Raw genomic sequence first — 16,757 nt, 5'->3', positions numbered from 1 at the left:
TTCAGACCGTTACTTCTATATGAAAATATTTTCAATGCCCAATGTAAGTATTAAACAAATTTGTAAATCACAAGCCAGGGTTTAAAGGAAAATATATACCTATTAGGATTTTTAGGCCTCGCAAACCAGGACAACTACTGATAACCTCCTAGAAAGATCTAAGACTAAAATATGTATTGAGAACGAAAACATATGAATCTTTCACAGTCTGAGAGCTATAATTTTCAACAGTCTATAACTCAATTATAAGCAAAGCTTATAAAGAAAAACTCGGAAGCGGCAACATCCATGTCGATTAATTAAATTGGTATTTACACTGTGAACAGAGTATTCCGCAGTCGGCTTTCATCGATGGCAAACTTCTTACTTCTTTTGTGTTTATGAAACTAAACATAGATTATTTTTGCTACAGGCAATACATATACAGAACGAGATGAGTTATTATCAAAGCAGCTTGGAAACTATCGGTTGAAATATAATTATAGAACAACAAATTTATTTTTAAGGCTTTACAATTTTCGATGAATTTTATCAGCATTGGACAAAATTCTATCCAGATGGGCTGATTCGATAATAAGGTTTACTGAACAAAAATTAATATAAGGCAAGCTGGAGATATATGTAATAACCTTGTATACCAATGTTTTAATTTCGACCGATTATTCCTATTATAGCCGTATGATATTGTTGTCCGCATTGCTACTGTTTTGCAGATGTTCGGTTTTAAGATATATAGTATATAGATTGCAATTTCTGAGTTCCGGGTTCTATCTTAAAAAAGGACAGATTTTTATAGAATGAAAACTTTTTTTAGAACCTAAATGATAAGATATTCAAATGATTTTGCACATAGTGCTCACTACACTCCTCTTGTTGATATAAATTAAAGATTAAACAATACAGAACGATAGAAATAAGTGGGAAAAATTGTGAAACTCGAAGTTAAAAAGACTTTCGTGGCAACACGGTTTCACTTGGAATAAATACACATGTTGTAGTTAACGATTATTTATTTTGCAATCAAATCGATTTGTGGCAAACACGTTTTGTAATTTTCAACAATATTTATTTCACATCTACTAACACTTTGAATAAAAGGTATCATATATCGGCTTCTAGAACATGTGATCTTTATTCGCTTTTTTATTGAGTTGATGATTTCATTTTATTCCTCAACCAACGTTACAATGGTGGGGAGAAGAGGTCAATCTATGTAAAATTTTCACAATGATATTGGCTAAAGAGCCGTCACGACTGATTAGAAATCTACTTGTAGCCCATATATACGTATATAAATAATGAGTAGAGATAGATGGTAACAGTAATAATAGTGTCTAAAAACGAAGCAATATTTGGGTTTTTTAAATTGGTAACTTTGTGCGCCAGACACAAATGTAAAGGTTGACGAACACGTACACCAAATTGACACCTCTCACTTAGCTTGCCGCCGTGGTTTTCATTCGATTGGGTGCTTGGTGTTGTTGGAATTAATAAGTGACGATATTTATTGTGGTTTTCTGAAGCTCTTTCCGGCGAATTTAACGCCCTGGCCGATCTCTTCCTCAATACGCAGTATTTGGTTGTATTTGGCCAGACGCTCGGAGCGGCAGGGAGCGCCAGTTTTGATCTGGCCTGTGGAAAGACCAACAACAAGGTCACCAATAAAGGAGTCCTCGGTTTCACCGGAACGATGAGAGACCATAGTTCCCCAGCCATTCTTCTTGGCCAGCAGATGAGCCTGAATAGACTCTGTCACTGTTCCAATCTGGTTGACCTTCAGCAGCAGACAGTTGCAGGCGCCCTTCTCAACGGCGGTGGCAATGCGTTTTGGGTTTGTGACTGTCAAATCGTCACCGACAATCTGTATCTTGGTGTTGGATGTCAGATTGGTCCAGGCATCCCAGTGATCCTGATCGAAGGGATCCTCGATGGACACGATGGGGAAGTCCTTGATGAACTCCTGGTACAAGTTAGCCAGTTTCTCTGGTGTTAGCCATTGCGCCTTATCACTTTGTGGGTTCTTGAAATCCAAATCATACAGACCATCCCTGAAGAACTCGGAGGCGGCAACATCCATGCCGATCTCGATCTACAATAGCAATAAAATGAAAAATAGAATACAGTCTGGTTTAAGATGGTTTCTAATTGCTTACCTTGCCAGTGTATCCAGCCTTTGCGATAGCATCGTTGATGAGGCAGAGAGCCTCCTTGTTGGACTGAATATTGGGGGCGAAGCCACCCTCATCACCTACTGCGGTAGCATCCAAGCCGAACTTAGCCTTGATGACGTTCTTCAGGTGATGGTACACCTCGGAGCCCATCTTCATGGCCTCGGTGAAGCTGGTGGCACCGGTTGGCAGGATCATGAACTCCTGCATGGCCAGCTTGTTACCAGCATGGCTACCGCCGTTGATCACGTTGAAGGCGGGCACAGGCAGAATGATCTCCTTGTTGCCAGCCAGATCTGCAATGTGCTTGTACAGCGGCACATTTTTCTTGGCAGCACCAGCCTTGGCCACGGCCAAAGATACGCCCAGAATGGCATTGGCGCCGAACTTGCTCTTGTTCTCGGTTCCATCCAGCTTGATCATGAAATTATCGATGGCCGCCTGGTCTGTCACATCCAGATTAGCCTTGATCACTTCGGGGCCGAGCGTGTTGTTCACATGGCCAACGGCCTTCAGCACGGACTTGCCGTGGTAGTTGGCCTTGTCGTTATCGCGCAGCTCCAGAGCTTCATGCACGCCTGTCGAGGCACCGGAGGGTACGGCAGCCCGGAACAGGCCCAAGTCAGTGGTCAGATCGACCTCGACGGTGGGGTTGCCACGCGAGTCGTAGATTTGACGTGCTTTAATCGACTTGATGGTCATGTTGCTTTCTTTTGAACTGCAAGCAAAAAGCACAATAGTGGTGTCAAAAATATGAACAAAATTGTATAACAGCGCAGCAGGATCATCAATTGTTTAACTTTAAAATTACTACGAGTTTTTTATGTAAAGAGCACATTATTTAGTCGGATAATTTTCCACACGGCAAATTCGTGGCGTTGGTTTTACATTAAAGATTAGGTAATTTTTTACACATTTTCATAATTATTTTATCCGTTGGAATATAAAAAAAATTAAGGACAAAAATGGTTTTTCCCACCCGCAATGCAATTCTTTTTTTATAAGTAAAATGCGGGAGAGGTGGCAACAGTGCTCAAAGTTTGTACGTATGACCTCTACGCGGCGCTTTAAGGTCACAGCAAAAGTAATGAGCATAGAAAGGCGAAGCACGCAAAATTTGTCATATTAAGATGGAAAAGTGTAAATCTTTTCACAAGCATTGCGAATTATTACATATTTACATAAAACTGTAGAAACGCCCAAAGGTATCAGTAAAAATATATATATGTTTGCATATATATATATGTATATATAGTCAGTATGCACATAGTAAAAGGTGTTAGATAACTTTATCATTTATAGAATGAAAATTTGCGATTAAACAATTGATATCAAAATAAAAGCAAAAATAAATTAAAATATATAACAGACACAATCTCACACATATACATACCAAGAACTTTTAAATTTCAGAAACTTAAATCCAGACGAGAGCGACTCTATCGAGCTTCCGGCTTGGCTGGCTGATTTGCTACTGAACGCGAGCGTCGGACAATGCGATGAGAAACCGAACAAGTTATTTTTTTGCTGTATGTGCTTTGCTGTCGGCGCCGATGAATGCAGCAGGGGGTATACACGCACAGAGCGCAATACTAAAATGCTCGCCATTGTTGCTGTAGATTGTGGAACATGAACTGCCGCTATGACTGAGTATGCGTCCTCCAGGCGCGCTCCGGTGAGTGGAACTTGTGGGCGTAAGCGTAAGCTGGCTGCCGGTAACTCAGTGGGGGTGTGTATGATGGGATTGACCTTGTGCGAAGGTTAGGCGTAATGGCATCCACATGTGGTTTCCATTCGTTGATAAACTGGAACACCTTTTGGGAAAAATAATAAAAATATAATAATAATAGTAAAATAGTCTCCAAAACATAGTTTCTCTTAACAATAATATAGCAGTATGTTAACATTAAATATATGATGGCGCTTTCCAGCACTGACATGCATTGAGCACACAGCAGCAGCAACATCGATACCGAAACATCGATACAAAATTAACAATCTGTCGAGCACGCGGCCGGCGCTGTATTTTGTATTTGTATTTTCATAATGTCCACCAAGACGAGTATTATTATGCCCGGCGAGCGCGTCACGGTTGTGGAGGACGCTGCCAAAAGCAAGCGAATCATATTAGGTCCAGGACTAAGAAGAGTGGACGAAAAAGTTGTAGCCAGCAAGGCCGGCCCGCTCCGTCACAAGGAGCCCAACACCTTTTGGGTGGACAACTATCAGCGGCGTTACGTACCAGCGCGGGGAGATCTCATTATCGGCATTGTCAAGGCCCGAGCCGGCGATTTGTATCGTGTGGACATTGGGGCGGCGGACTTGGCTTCAATTTCGTACCTGGCTTTTGAGGCAGCCACAAAAAAGAATCGGCCGGATCTTAATCCTGGCGATCTACTATACGCCCGCGTACTTAACGCCAATGCGGACATTGAGCCTGAGCTGGTGTGCGTGAACTCGAATGGCAAACGCGGAAAGCTGGGAGTGCTGCAGGATGGCTTCTTCTTCAAGTGCAGCCTAAATTTAGGTCGGCTTCTGCTGCGCGAGAGCTGCCCCGCTTTGGCAGCCCTTACGGAGGAGCTGCCCTATGAGATTGCCGTGGGCGTCAACGGACGTATCTGGGTTAAGGCGCACTCGACGCGGGAAACTGTGGGTCTGGCAAATGCCATTATGACACTGGAACAGGCAGGCTATGCGGAGATTGACAAGATCTGTGGGAATCTGAGTGGTGTTGTGCAAGCGTGAACACTTAACAAAATTAAAACATTTACAATTAAAAATTTGGAAATCCTTTATAATGAAATCTTCGAAACGGTGTAAAAACGAACAATATTTAAAGTTTTGAGGAAATGTGTGTGAAAGATAATTTCTAACTACATTGTCTGTGTCAAATTTCGTTAACCTATGCGAGTTGAAAATATTTTAATTATAAGGCTTTTCATGCCATTTATTTAGAGCATAATGTCATATATTCCTAAGTTTTTACATCCACATTTTCCAAAATTAAATTGTTTACCCATAGTTAATTCAGTAAACGCTATATTTAAATCGCAAGTCTATAATTTTATGTAGCACAATTTTTAACGCAAATTTGTTTTGTTTTGTAGCGGGGCTGCCACATCGCGCAAAGCTGACAAATCTAACAAATTATTGGCAACTCTTTGCGCACTATTTAAAATATTTCTTGCTATTTTAAGCACAGGTTATTGCGAAAAAAAAATCCCATGATTTTTTTTAAAAAGTCCCCGATTTTTTCAAAACCAATTTTAAAACCCCTAATTTGAAGTTAACATTACGTTTATCACGATTCATTACACAGAAACTCACATCTCAAGAATATGTGTATTAACTATTTACCTGTCCCCATTTTGTAAAAATTATTCGGGATATTTGGTATACAATGTATATTCATATACACACACACACATACATATGTAAATGGCGATCGCACAATATGCCCTGATTATGCAGTGTTGAGAAACGGTTTTTTTAAATTTGTCTTTATTAATTAGGGCAAAGAGAAAGTAGCCAGAATTTGGTCTCATCCACGCTGGCTATTTGGCTCCACTCTTTGCAAGATCGCATCACTGGCTTGCCGGAACAATCGATTGTACATGAAGAAAACAGCTGACTGTGTTATCGAGATAGTGCGTTGCATGAGATACGCCAAAGTGCAAAGTGCCATAAGATGAGTTTTCTAGAGCTTTTGTTTATTCTCCTGGTGCTGTACTATGTCGTCTATGTATTGCTCTGGGTAGTGCTCGACTGCAATGTGGCCTTGTGGTACAAATCTCGATTCGGGACCTCGCTCTCGACAATGCGCGGACAGGTGGTATGGATAACAGGTGCTTCGAGCGGCATTGGACACGCGTTGGCGGTTAGTTTGGCACGCCATGGAGTACGTCTGGTGCTCAGCGCGCGCCGTGTTGAGCAGCTGGAGCAGGTCCAAGCTGAATGCTTGGCCGCGGCGCGTGGCCTTTTGGCGCAAAGGGATGTGCTGATACTTCCAATGGACATGTTGCAGCTGGACAAGCACCAAGCACACTTGAACACAGTTCTCAATCACTTCGAGCGTCTGGATGTGCTGGTTAACAATGCAGGTCGCTCGCAGCGTGCAAATTGGACGGAAATCGAGATCCAGGTGGATCGTGATCTCTTCGAGCTGGACGTTTTTTCAGTTGTGCATCTGTCCCGCATAGTTGTGCGCTACTTTCTAGAGCAGAACGGCGGCCGAGGCCACATTGCAGCCACCTCCAGCATAGCCGGCTTCAGCCCGGTGCCTTTCTCAGCAACATACTGCGCCGCGAAGCACGCCTTGAATGCCTATCTGTATGCGCTGAAAGTTGAGCACCGCAAACTGGATGTTACTATATTTGCACCAGGACCCATTGCCACAGACTTTTTGCTTGAGGCATTCACAGGCTCCGAAGGTGGCAAGGTTGGCTTGAGCACGGTCAACCAGAAGCGCCTAACTGCGGAACGCTGTGGAGAGCTGTTTGCAGTCGCCATAGCCAACAAAATGGATCTGACGTGGTGCGGCTTGTTCCCAGTGAATGCGATGGCCTATTGCGCCCGCAATCCGACGCTCACCAAAATCCTGGGCCAGTTCATGACCGAGAAGACGTTGAACAAAATTCGCGAGGGAAAACTATAAGATCATTCGCTTCTCATTTTGATAATTTTATACATTAGTACATTTTGTAACAATACTCTACTTATAGATAAACAAATGTACATAAGATAAAGCAATTAATGCGGCTGCAGCCTAATTCTTGGCCAGCGCCGCTTTTATATGCTCCGGTATCTTGACGCGTTTTCTTTTGGCCTTTGTCTGTGTTGTCTGCTCTACGCCCTGTAATGCAGGCTTTTTCCTTTTGCTCTTTTTACAGGAAAGGGGATTTGGATTCTTTGGCCCCTTACATTTCTTTTGATGAACTGGTGTCTCGGCCGGTTTTAAGCCCTGTTTCTCTTTCATGTATTGGATTTTTTCTTCCTGCTTGCCCAGCATCAGATTCTTTGCTCGCTTTTGCACCCACTTCTTAGATGCGTCCGAGGGTGCTTCCAGCACGGGCGTCGCCTTGTGCAGGTACAAAAGGCAACGTCCGGGCACCTTACGCAGACTTGCCTGCAGCAGACGATCCTGTGACGCGACCACGTAGCGATTGTCTTTGGTCTGCAATTGAAAATTGTTGTAGTTTCAGGCGTGACACTAACCAACAAGCTCTCACCATCGATTTGAGGCACTCCATTGCCGGGACGGGTTTTCCCTCGTGCCCGCACTTGTGCACATGGAACTGCTTGACAATTGTTAGGGCGCCCGTCAAGGGAGCGCCTAGCGCCTCCGCTTCCAGTATGATGCATTGGGTGGTTAAAAGCTTGACATTACATTGGAAATATTTCTTTATCTGTTCCTCAATGCCAATTTTGTGCTGGAATTAGAAGGACGTATGTACATCACATTTGTAACAAGCTTTCTAGGTTTTGTACAAACTCTAAAGCATGGGTCTACACACCTGTAAGGCTGCCTGACAGAATGTTGCGTCGATGAGTACCTGATAGGGCTCACGATAATCAAAGTGTGTGGCAAAATATGCCAGTGTTTTGTGCGACTTTTTGAAGCGGGATATTTTCATCACGTTGTTTTAATATATCAACAAAACGCAAAATTCTCGATTGTACGATATCGATAAGTATTCGATGATTTGTTTAGCGATAGTATATATTTTAATGTATTCTTATCGATAAATTTGGTTATCAATTGAGGCAGTACCGCGAAACATCGCTTGTTTCTTCGACGAGCAGAGCTGCCACCTGCGATTGACGAACCTGCCAACTTACGATTGTATATTAATCGCGTGACATTTGAAAAATATTAAGAATGGCGCGAGACACGAGAAAAAAAAAATTGTGTGCAGTTCAACCACCCTTTAAGTTCTCACCCTCTGTGGCAATATTCTGCGTTCTGTTTTCGCCTATTTTTCGGCTTAGTAGTATTTCAAAGCAAATAGAAGCACGTCCATACTTTAAATGTGAAATATAAAAAATAAATATATATGAGATATATTTGCAAATAGGTTATGATATTCTCGCCGTTCGATTCTGTTTGATCAAAAAAGCCAAACACCAATCCGCTGTTCAAAATGTCGCAGAAAACTCGCATTTATATTGAAGTAAGAATATTTTGTGAGATCATCTCTTATTACAGCTGATTTTGAAGGACTCTGTAAGTTTCGGGAGGCATACAATTGCTATATTTAACCTAATTTCGAAGTTATAAACATATACGATTTCTTATTGAAGCTGTAATTTTTGTTCTTTCGATTCTTATAGACGTTTATAAAGTGAAAACGAGTATATTGGTTTTGTGTCAGATCCGTCTGTTTCGTATGAACTGACTTGAAGCAGAGGGTCCCGCTGAACGATCTATTTAAGATCGGAGTAGAGTATTGCGCAGTCGGCTAAACCCGACTGCGCAATTCTTTTGTTTTTTTTTTTGCGTTCGTCGCATTTTTGGGTGCAGTTTTTATGGCTTGTGCAGTTTATATGGCGTGTTCGCGCTGGTAACCTCCTCCGAAGTACTTTGTCCCTATAAACGACAATCGCAGTAAAAAAACGCGCAGTTTGCCTCTTGATTAAAACTTGTGTGGTTTTCAATTGTCGCCGGCTCTGGATTTGCGCTTATCTGGCTGATTAGCTTGCGCCAAGAGAACGGATTGCTCGGGCTCTAGAACGGGTATTGCCGTTTCTCCCTTTTCAATTTGTCGAATATTGGTCAAGTTTATTTCAGAGCTTCAGAGCACTAACGACTCTCTGATAAAGCCAATGCATCTGGGCACTTGAGCCCATTCAGTTCCTCCCACTTCTTGAAGGTTGTCACTGCAAATCTGAATGCGATAAACTTTTGCCAAAACTTAGCAAGACAATTTGAATACATGTTGGAGAGTCGGGTGTGAGTACATATTTAAATGTGAATTTGTTTATTTATATTTATATGCTAAGTGTACATACATATTGTATATTTTGGGCTTTTAAAGAACTCGCCATTCAATATCGGGCACGGCTTTGGTTACTTATTCAGCAGCAACCCGGGCTTGATTCACTCGTGCCCCGCATACCGAATCATTCGAATCTTTTACTTACGTCAAAGGTGTCTTGGCTTCCGGTGCGACGTGAATTGTCGTCTTTAAATATATACATATATATATATATATATATATATGTATATATATGTGTATGGGATTAAGATTTACCTTGTACAATTTGGCTTTAATTGTAATTGTGAAAATGAATACAATTTGAACACATCTCGCCTGTATGCTCATTTTATAGGGTATTAAAATATCGGTCGAATCAGATATTTATTATCTGTGTATTAGACAGATCGGAATAGCATATGATTTAGCTCGATTAGCTCGATTAAAAACGTAGTTGGGTCCATTTAAAGACGAACCTATTTCAATGGGTAGCTTATTTATTTTAATTTTATTGAGATGCATCAGCCTTTACAGGTAGATGCAACAATTTAGTGGGAGGTCTCCTCACGCTAGCCAAGTCTTATTCGTCATGTAACAGACGAGCGACTCTGAGTCAGGCGTGCTTTATTCATTCACAACTATTCGTTCGATCAGGTATTTTTTTCCCATTTTGTCTCTACAGGTAGTCTCTTGATAGACCCTCCTCTCCTTTTGCCGGGGGCCTGTGTTTGCAGTCTGCATGCCAATCGATTCAGGGCTGGTAATTTTTTCCATATGGATTAATTAGTGACCAAATGATTTGTGCATTTGTTCGCTGGGCCTGGGCCTGGGCCTGGTCGCCCGCTCGATCGATCGACTGATATAATACACAGGCATTATGTATTTACCTGCAACTCATTAACGAAACAGTTGGCGTGCCAGCTAGATATCTATAATGCGATTTTATTTTGTTGCCAATTGAAGTGGGAATAAACAAATGAAATTTGACTTGCGATTTTCTTTTTTTTTTTTACGGCTGTCATCACTTTTTGGCCGGCAAACTTTTTGAACGCTTCTCGCAAAAGTGTCATTAAGGCATTTTTTGTTGTTGTTAGTGTTATGTACATGTTCATAACCGACATTGAACCCATTGACCTCTTCTCTAGTACATTCCATTAACACACATTCGCCTGAATACATTTACGCACTTACCAGCGAATACACACACACACACACACACACACACATATATATTGTATATACATATATGCTTGTAGGACGTTCTGTAGGACTGTCACGCTCCATTTTCGTGTTCAGGTGTTATCAGTCGGAATACTGTATACTAGATTCGGTTAGAGTTTTTGTCATGTGTGGATGAAACTGAAAGTTTTATTATTCGTAATCTTAAAATCGGCGACATTAAGAATCTTTACAATGTGAAAAACCCTTTGATGTGATCGTCGCCTCTCGGGCACATAGGGGGCATATATTGTAAGACAAATCTATTTCAAAATACATTTTGCGGCTGAAACTTATTTTAATAAAACGCTATACTATTTTATTCACAAATCAATGAAAACAAAATGTATTCCTTTTAATGGAGCACTCGGTATACGACCAGCATAGGAACTATCATTCGCAAATATACGAAAGATATCTTAAGGAAACTCTCTAGACACGATTTTTATAATACTTCAAGTACATCAACGAAATCCTATCAAAACTTGCCTTGCCCTTGTAATTCTGTCACATAATATAGAATAAGCACAAAATTTATTAAACTGCCCAACTTTTCATAGTATTTCTTTGCCTAGGTTTTATCAGAGAGATCTACAATATCATTGAGCGCATATAAGTAAAATCAATCGAGGTTATGATCCTAAAATATTGACCCAAAAGACTTCCTTAGACTTATTTCGCTCATGAATTGAATTATATTAAAAAAAAAGAGGAATATTAAACGTGCATTTGCATAAATGTATCTGAAACGGTTTTCAATCTTGGGCTTACTTGAAGACAACCTTTTACTCTAGATTATGAGTGACAAATATGAAATCAAGTAAAAGTTATGTTCACAGTTAAAGAGAAACTCAAATATGAAATCGAGTAAAAGTTATGGGAACAGTTAAAGAGAAACTTAAAAGGAGATCCAAAGTTTGAATACTTAAGTTAGTTGGAGCTTCTCGAGATCAAGAATTTTGATAACCCATTATTTTTAATTCTTTTTGCCATCTTTTTTAACGGTTGGGTAAATAATTTGCCACTTTCCGACTGCATAATTCTGCTTTAAATACGGCGTCATTTTCTAGGCAGCAAAACGGTTTCGGGATCATGACTCCCAGCCCAGGTAAATACCCATATTTGCTCGGAATAGTTCTGTTACGCAAAATTGAAGGTGGTTTTATGTGCGATAATGGAGGGTCTCGCTTTGAACTACAGAAATACTAAATTGCCGGCACAATTTAATCGACCGGCACGATACTCGCTTTGCCTCCATCTAATTGCCAGTTAGAGAAACGTTGTTTATTCCCAGGTTCAACGTGCCAGCATTTACCTGGACGGATTAGCACAGGGTACGACTGGGAAAACAGGTAATATACCCAAATAGATGGGCATAATATTTCCATGTCTAGCTGGGAAGACGATTAATTACGTATTAATGAAAAATACGCGAAGAGAGGGTATAATTGTTCGGTTTAGATTTCTCACAAAGCACAGCTTGATGCTAATCAAAAATATAGATATATACATACTTCGTATACCCCATTTACCCAAATTAAATTTGTTCAGGGTATACAAATTCGGAGAGAACATTTTATTTCCCTTATTATTATAATCGTACACCAGAAAATTACTGGACTGAACTGAAAGCTATAACACTTTTCAGTCTCTAGTTAACTTTTAAAGGGTCACAGTTTATAAAGTGCTCGTGTTGCCGACTTAAGCTTAATAACCAGAATTCCACTTTAGTTACAATTTATACGATTGAATTTTGTCTATATATAGAAACAATAATTTACCATATTATTCCGCTTAACAATTGAATTCTCCAGTTCCCCTTTAAAACTTTGCACCCTGAAAATACTCTTTTTTACCACGTTTATTTCCCTCCGACATTTCCCTTAATTGTACCCAGAGAAAAGCCTCAATGACAGCTGATGCTGGCCATTTTCGGACAGCTCCCAATTCCTTTATGGGCGCGTCTCATCATTTCCTTCCAACCGCTTTAGCTGATGCTTTTGTCAAAGCCTCCGATAATAATCCGATCACGTAACGTTCTTTCCTCGTATTGCATACGTAATTCAGTCGAGAACCCATTCAATGATAGTCTTTCCTACTGAACTATGTTATTGAACCTACATGACTTCATTGCAACATTCCCCTGTAAACGACCAAAGGTGATTACCGAATTTCATCGGAGCCATAGCCAATTGTCGCTGTGCTCAAGTTCTTCCATTAAAGCCGGCGTTGTTGCTGTTTGTTGCAACTGTTCTAACACGTTGCGCACTCTCTGTCCCCCGAGAAGCATACTGTTATACCCCGAACCCAGCGACGAGCTCCGTTACACCACTAACCAAAAAACATATAGACCGGACATGCAGTGTAAAATAGGTGGTCTCCAAAAATTGGTTTGCATCTGGTCCAACGAGCGAGTAAGATATACATATGACATCTTTTGATCGCTCACACTACAGGAAACTCCTTTGGCTTACTCTCTTCCATATGATTTGTGCGATAGAACGGCATCGCTGTTTTTTATCTCGCTCCCACTACAGGAAACTGCTTTGGCTTACTCTCTTCCATATGATTTGTGCGATAGAACGGCATCGCTGTTTATTTTTATCTCGCTCGCACTTACTCTCAGTGCTCTCAATGCTCTCTTCATGTCTAGGTACCGTTTAAATGTTTGTGTGTCATGTGGCCGCACAAGAAAAAATGCCCACAAATTCAATTTTTGTCAAAAGTCGGTGGCATTTCTTCCCTTTTGAGGGGAACGAGTAATATGAAATCATGAAAGGGTTTGCCAAGTCGATGCGAAATTCTTTCATTTTAGCTCGGTATTGCTAGAAAGGGTACCTAAGCGTTGGCATGTGTGCATTTTAAAGTTTTTGGACTTGCTATTCACGCATACTTGCGTATTTTGTATATGAATAGAAGCATTTATGCGCATGTGTGCCTGTTGGTCCCTGCCTGCCTGTCCGATCCAAATTTGACAATATTTTGTGATTTCTGAATTTCGAGCTCTGCGCACACACACACACAGACACAAATGTGTGTGAATGGGCAGATCATGGGCGCAAAAGAAAATATCATTTTTGGCCCGCGGTTGTCGCGCACCCTTCTTTTTATGATTTTGGGGTTGAATCGATGAAAAAATGTTGACCCCTGCAGCAGCCCGTTGGGTGGAAAGGGTAAAATTTTGCCAAGCACCTGTACCTGCATATTTAGGTCAAGTGACTGATCACTTAACTAGTTTTAGGAAAATTGTGTAAAAAATAAAATCTTTAAAATATTAAAATATACCAAATACAAAAAATAGGAGCAATTACATATATATTTATAGTATTCATAATTTTATTGTCTTTAAATATTTAGCTTTTTCATATATGAATTGGATCTGCAGGTATTGAGGTCAACATTTTTTCATCGATTCAACCCCAAAATCATAAAAAGAAGGGTGCGCGACAACCGCGGGCCAAAAATGATATTTTCTTTTGCGCCCATGATCTGCCCATTCACACACATTTGTGTCTGTGTGTGTGTGTGCGCAGAGCTCGAAATTCAGAAATCACAAAATATTGTCAAATTTGGATCGGACAGGCAGGCAGGGACCAACAGGCACACATGCGCATAAATGCTTCTATTCATATACAAAATACGCAAGTATGCGTGAATAGCAAGTCCAAAAACTTTAAAATGCACACATGCCAACGCTTAGGTACCCTTTCTAGCAATACCGAGCTAAAATGAAAGAATTTCGCATCGACTTGGCAAACCCTTTCATGATTTCATATTACTCGTCCCCTCAAAAGGGAAGAAATGCCACCGACTTTTGACAAAAATTGAATTTGTGGGGGCATTTTTTCTTGTGCGGCCACATGACACACAAACATTTAAACGGTACCTAGACATGAAGAGAGCATTGAGAGCACTGAGAGTAAGTGCGAGCGAGATAAAAATAAACAGCGATGCCGTTCTATCGCACAAATCATATGGAAGAGAGTAAGCCAAAGCAGTTTCCTGTAGTGGGAGCGAGATAAAAAACAGCGATGCCGTTCTATCGCACAAATCATATGGAAGAGAGTAAGCCAAAGGAGTTTCCTGTAGTGTGAGCGATCAAAAGATGTCATATGTATATCTTACTCGCTCGTTGGACCAGATGCAAACCAATTTTTGGAGACCACCTATTTTACACTGCATGTCCAGTCTATATGTTTTTTGGTTAGTGGTTACACACATTCGAGTTTCGAACCTTCTTCTGTACATACAATCGAAAAAAAGCACACACTCACACATAGAATGGGCACTTTATGCAGCTGCTGTTCTTCTTCTTTTATTTGTCCCAAGCAAAGGAAATTTTCTGCCGAATGGCTTGTCGTGAATGGTTTGAGGGGGGGGGGGGAGGGAAGAGTAATTTTTTGAAATAGACATTAATCGATAAATGATAGATATATCGAAAAGGGAAAATCAGTCTGCTGAGTCAGTCTTCAGCTTTTGTAGTTGCTGAAATCTAAAGCGAACGGCCTTGGCTAGATCGCCCCCACTCGTCGCCCTGATCAAGCATATATAGTCGCTTTGGGGCTGGAGTTGCTTCCTTCTGCCTGTTAAAAACACTTACTCAAAAACATTGACCCCTTTTTCGCAATGGGTTCAGGGTACAAAAATTCTAATTAAATACCATTTTTATGCTCATATGTAGTTTATGTGTCTGTTTGTGTGTCTATCTTTAGAAGGAAGCTAGACTGTTTTTTAATGGCAGTTCAACGCCGGTTCCGGGTGTCTTCTGACCTGGCGCTATTTTATATTTTTATTTGCCCAACAAAACATAACTACAAGTACGTAATTACTATACAGTCGGGTGTATCGCCTGCTGAATACTCTGTTTGCGGCGTAATAACAGCTTCAAGTCGAGTGGAGACTACTTGATTATAAAGTTTGGGGTATCTCCAAGATGGCTACTCCCATTCGATTTGCGGGTGCAGAAAGGGGCGTGTCGCAATATATTTGCTCAATTCATTTTTAACTATGTGAGCAGAGATTCAAGCATATTTAGTGCATCTGTAAACTTAAACGCACCGCTTAACGTTTCGACTTAGTCTAGGTTCATTTCCAGGCAAACAAAATGTTTCGCAGTAATGAGTTTTTTTTGCGTTGAAGAAAATGTATTCCTAAGTTATGTGTGTTAGTTAGTAATGTGATTAAAAGCAATAAAATTGTTTTTTGCTTAAGTCAGAATTTGGCGTGGAAAACGAAATACTAATTACGGCGGAACTCAACATTTGAAACGTGAATCATTCGTTAGGGCAACTCCGGCAATTATTGCATACAATATTTAAGAGCTTCACAGATTTTATTTGTATACATTTCAGCTAATTATTCACAGGTTTTGAATAAGTAGTAACAATCCATGATAAATCAGTTATCTAAGTTATCCGGCAAACTGAACTGAACAATAAAAATCCGTCTTAGCCGAAAGTAAAATCATTTTTAATTGCAATTTAATGTTAGTTTGTAGCCGCATATATATTCAATACGTATACTAAGTATATGCAAAACTCATTAGATCGGAAATGCCATGCATTAAAAGGGAATACAAAATGTAAGGAAATATTTTGTTATTTATTTGGGATCTACATGAGTTAAGTACAGCTCAGTTAATTTTGACTGGATACATCATATAAAAACCTTGAATAGTCTGGCAGATCAGAGAGGAAATAGGTTCCAAAAAAAATAGCATTCCTCTTCGGCATTAGAGCTGGGCAGTTATAAAGAAGATCTCTTTTCTATTTTCCACTACTCGGACTAAATGCTCCTGTTCCGCCGATTTCGTTCGATACTGTACAGTATACTTCTGTATACTCAGCCAAAAGGTAAACGTGAGGGCCGGACACCATATCCAAACCGGGCCTAATGGGTCAATTTTAGGTTTATTTTCTACAGACTATCGTATTGCAGCTCTATTATCCTCTTTAATATAAGTACTGCATATTTGGCAGTCTCACTAAAGGAGAGTGTTTAAGTGGGCTTAGGGTGAGTGGATTTGAACTAATTAAAAAAACGAGTTCAGGCCTTGAGCACCATCTGGACTGTGCGTCATATTTTCCGCATGTGTAAACATCCGACTACTTCTGTCTTCCATGGAGCGCAGCAATACACCCTTGTGTTGTGGCTTGACTCACAGACCTGGAACGTATATCTGGTATAGAGACGCAATTTCGCTCACGGACTTTTACTTAAAACATTTTAATCTACCTGCCAATATTATCCAGTTCATATAGTTGTATTTCCCTATTAGTTAACTGGATGCATTAGTTTGAAAAGTCGTCTTGACTTTTTGCTAAAATGCCATGCTATCAAAGTCCACCATGGAGGTTCCTCTTTCCCGTTGGGTTTGCCGGGAGGAGATTTGGCAGGG

General features: G+C 40.4%; 4 protein-coding genes across 4 annotated transcripts; 2 read left to right on the top strand and 2 right to left on the bottom strand.

Moving 5' to 3' along the window:
- Positions 1–1,108: 1,108 nt before the first annotated feature.
- On the bottom strand, positions 1,109–3,982 carry Eno (enolase). Its single transcript, XM_064679320.1, has 3 exons — positions 3,562–3,982; positions 2,154–2,886; positions 1,109–2,089 (listed from the first exon to the last, which is right to left on the bottom strand). Exons 1-3 carry the CDS (start codon positions 3,774–3,776, stop codon positions 1,505–1,507), a joined length of 1,533 nt encoding a protein of 510 aa, XP_064535390.1. The 5' UTR covers positions 3,777–3,982; the 3' UTR covers positions 1,109–1,504.
- A 159-nt stretch (positions 3,983–4,141) lies between these two features.
- Rrp40 (exosome complex component Rrp40) lies at positions 4,142–5,222 on the top strand. Its single transcript, XM_064679323.1, has one exon. It carries the CDS (start codon positions 4,215–4,217, stop codon positions 4,911–4,913), a length of 699 nt encoding a protein of 232 aa, XP_064535393.1. The 5' UTR covers positions 4,142–4,214; the 3' UTR covers positions 4,914–5,222.
- A 588-nt stretch (positions 5,223–5,810) lies between these two features.
- LOC135426284 (dehydrogenase/reductase SDR family member 7) lies at positions 5,811–6,969 on the top strand. Its single transcript, XM_064679321.1, has one exon. It carries the CDS (start codon positions 5,857–5,859, stop codon positions 6,820–6,822), a length of 966 nt encoding a protein of 321 aa, XP_064535391.1. The 5' UTR covers positions 5,811–5,856; the 3' UTR covers positions 6,823–6,969.
- On the bottom strand, positions 6,827–7,848 carry LOC135426285 (rRNA-processing protein UTP23 homolog). The gene is made up of 3 exons (XM_064679322.1): positions 7,682–7,848; positions 7,397–7,597; positions 6,827–7,341 (listed from the first exon to the last, which is right to left on the bottom strand). The coding sequence occupies exons 1-3, from the start codon at positions 7,799–7,801 to the stop codon at positions 6,934–6,936; spliced, it is 729 nt and encodes a 242-aa protein (XP_064535392.1). The 5' UTR covers positions 7,802–7,848; the 3' UTR covers positions 6,827–6,933.
- Positions 7,849–16,757: the final 8,909 nt, after the last annotated feature.

This window comes from Drosophila montana, unplaced genomic scaffold, assembly GCF_035044405.1.
Source record: "Drosophila montana isolate Dmon_TW-CO22-7 unplaced genomic scaffold, ASM3504440v1 contig_1_1, whole genome shotgun sequence".
Taxonomy (NCBI): Eukaryota; Metazoa; Arthropoda; class Insecta; order Diptera; family Drosophilidae; genus Drosophila; species Drosophila montana.
Note: the sequence above shows the minus strand (reverse complement) of the source record. Positions and strands in the feature narration are given on the sequence as shown.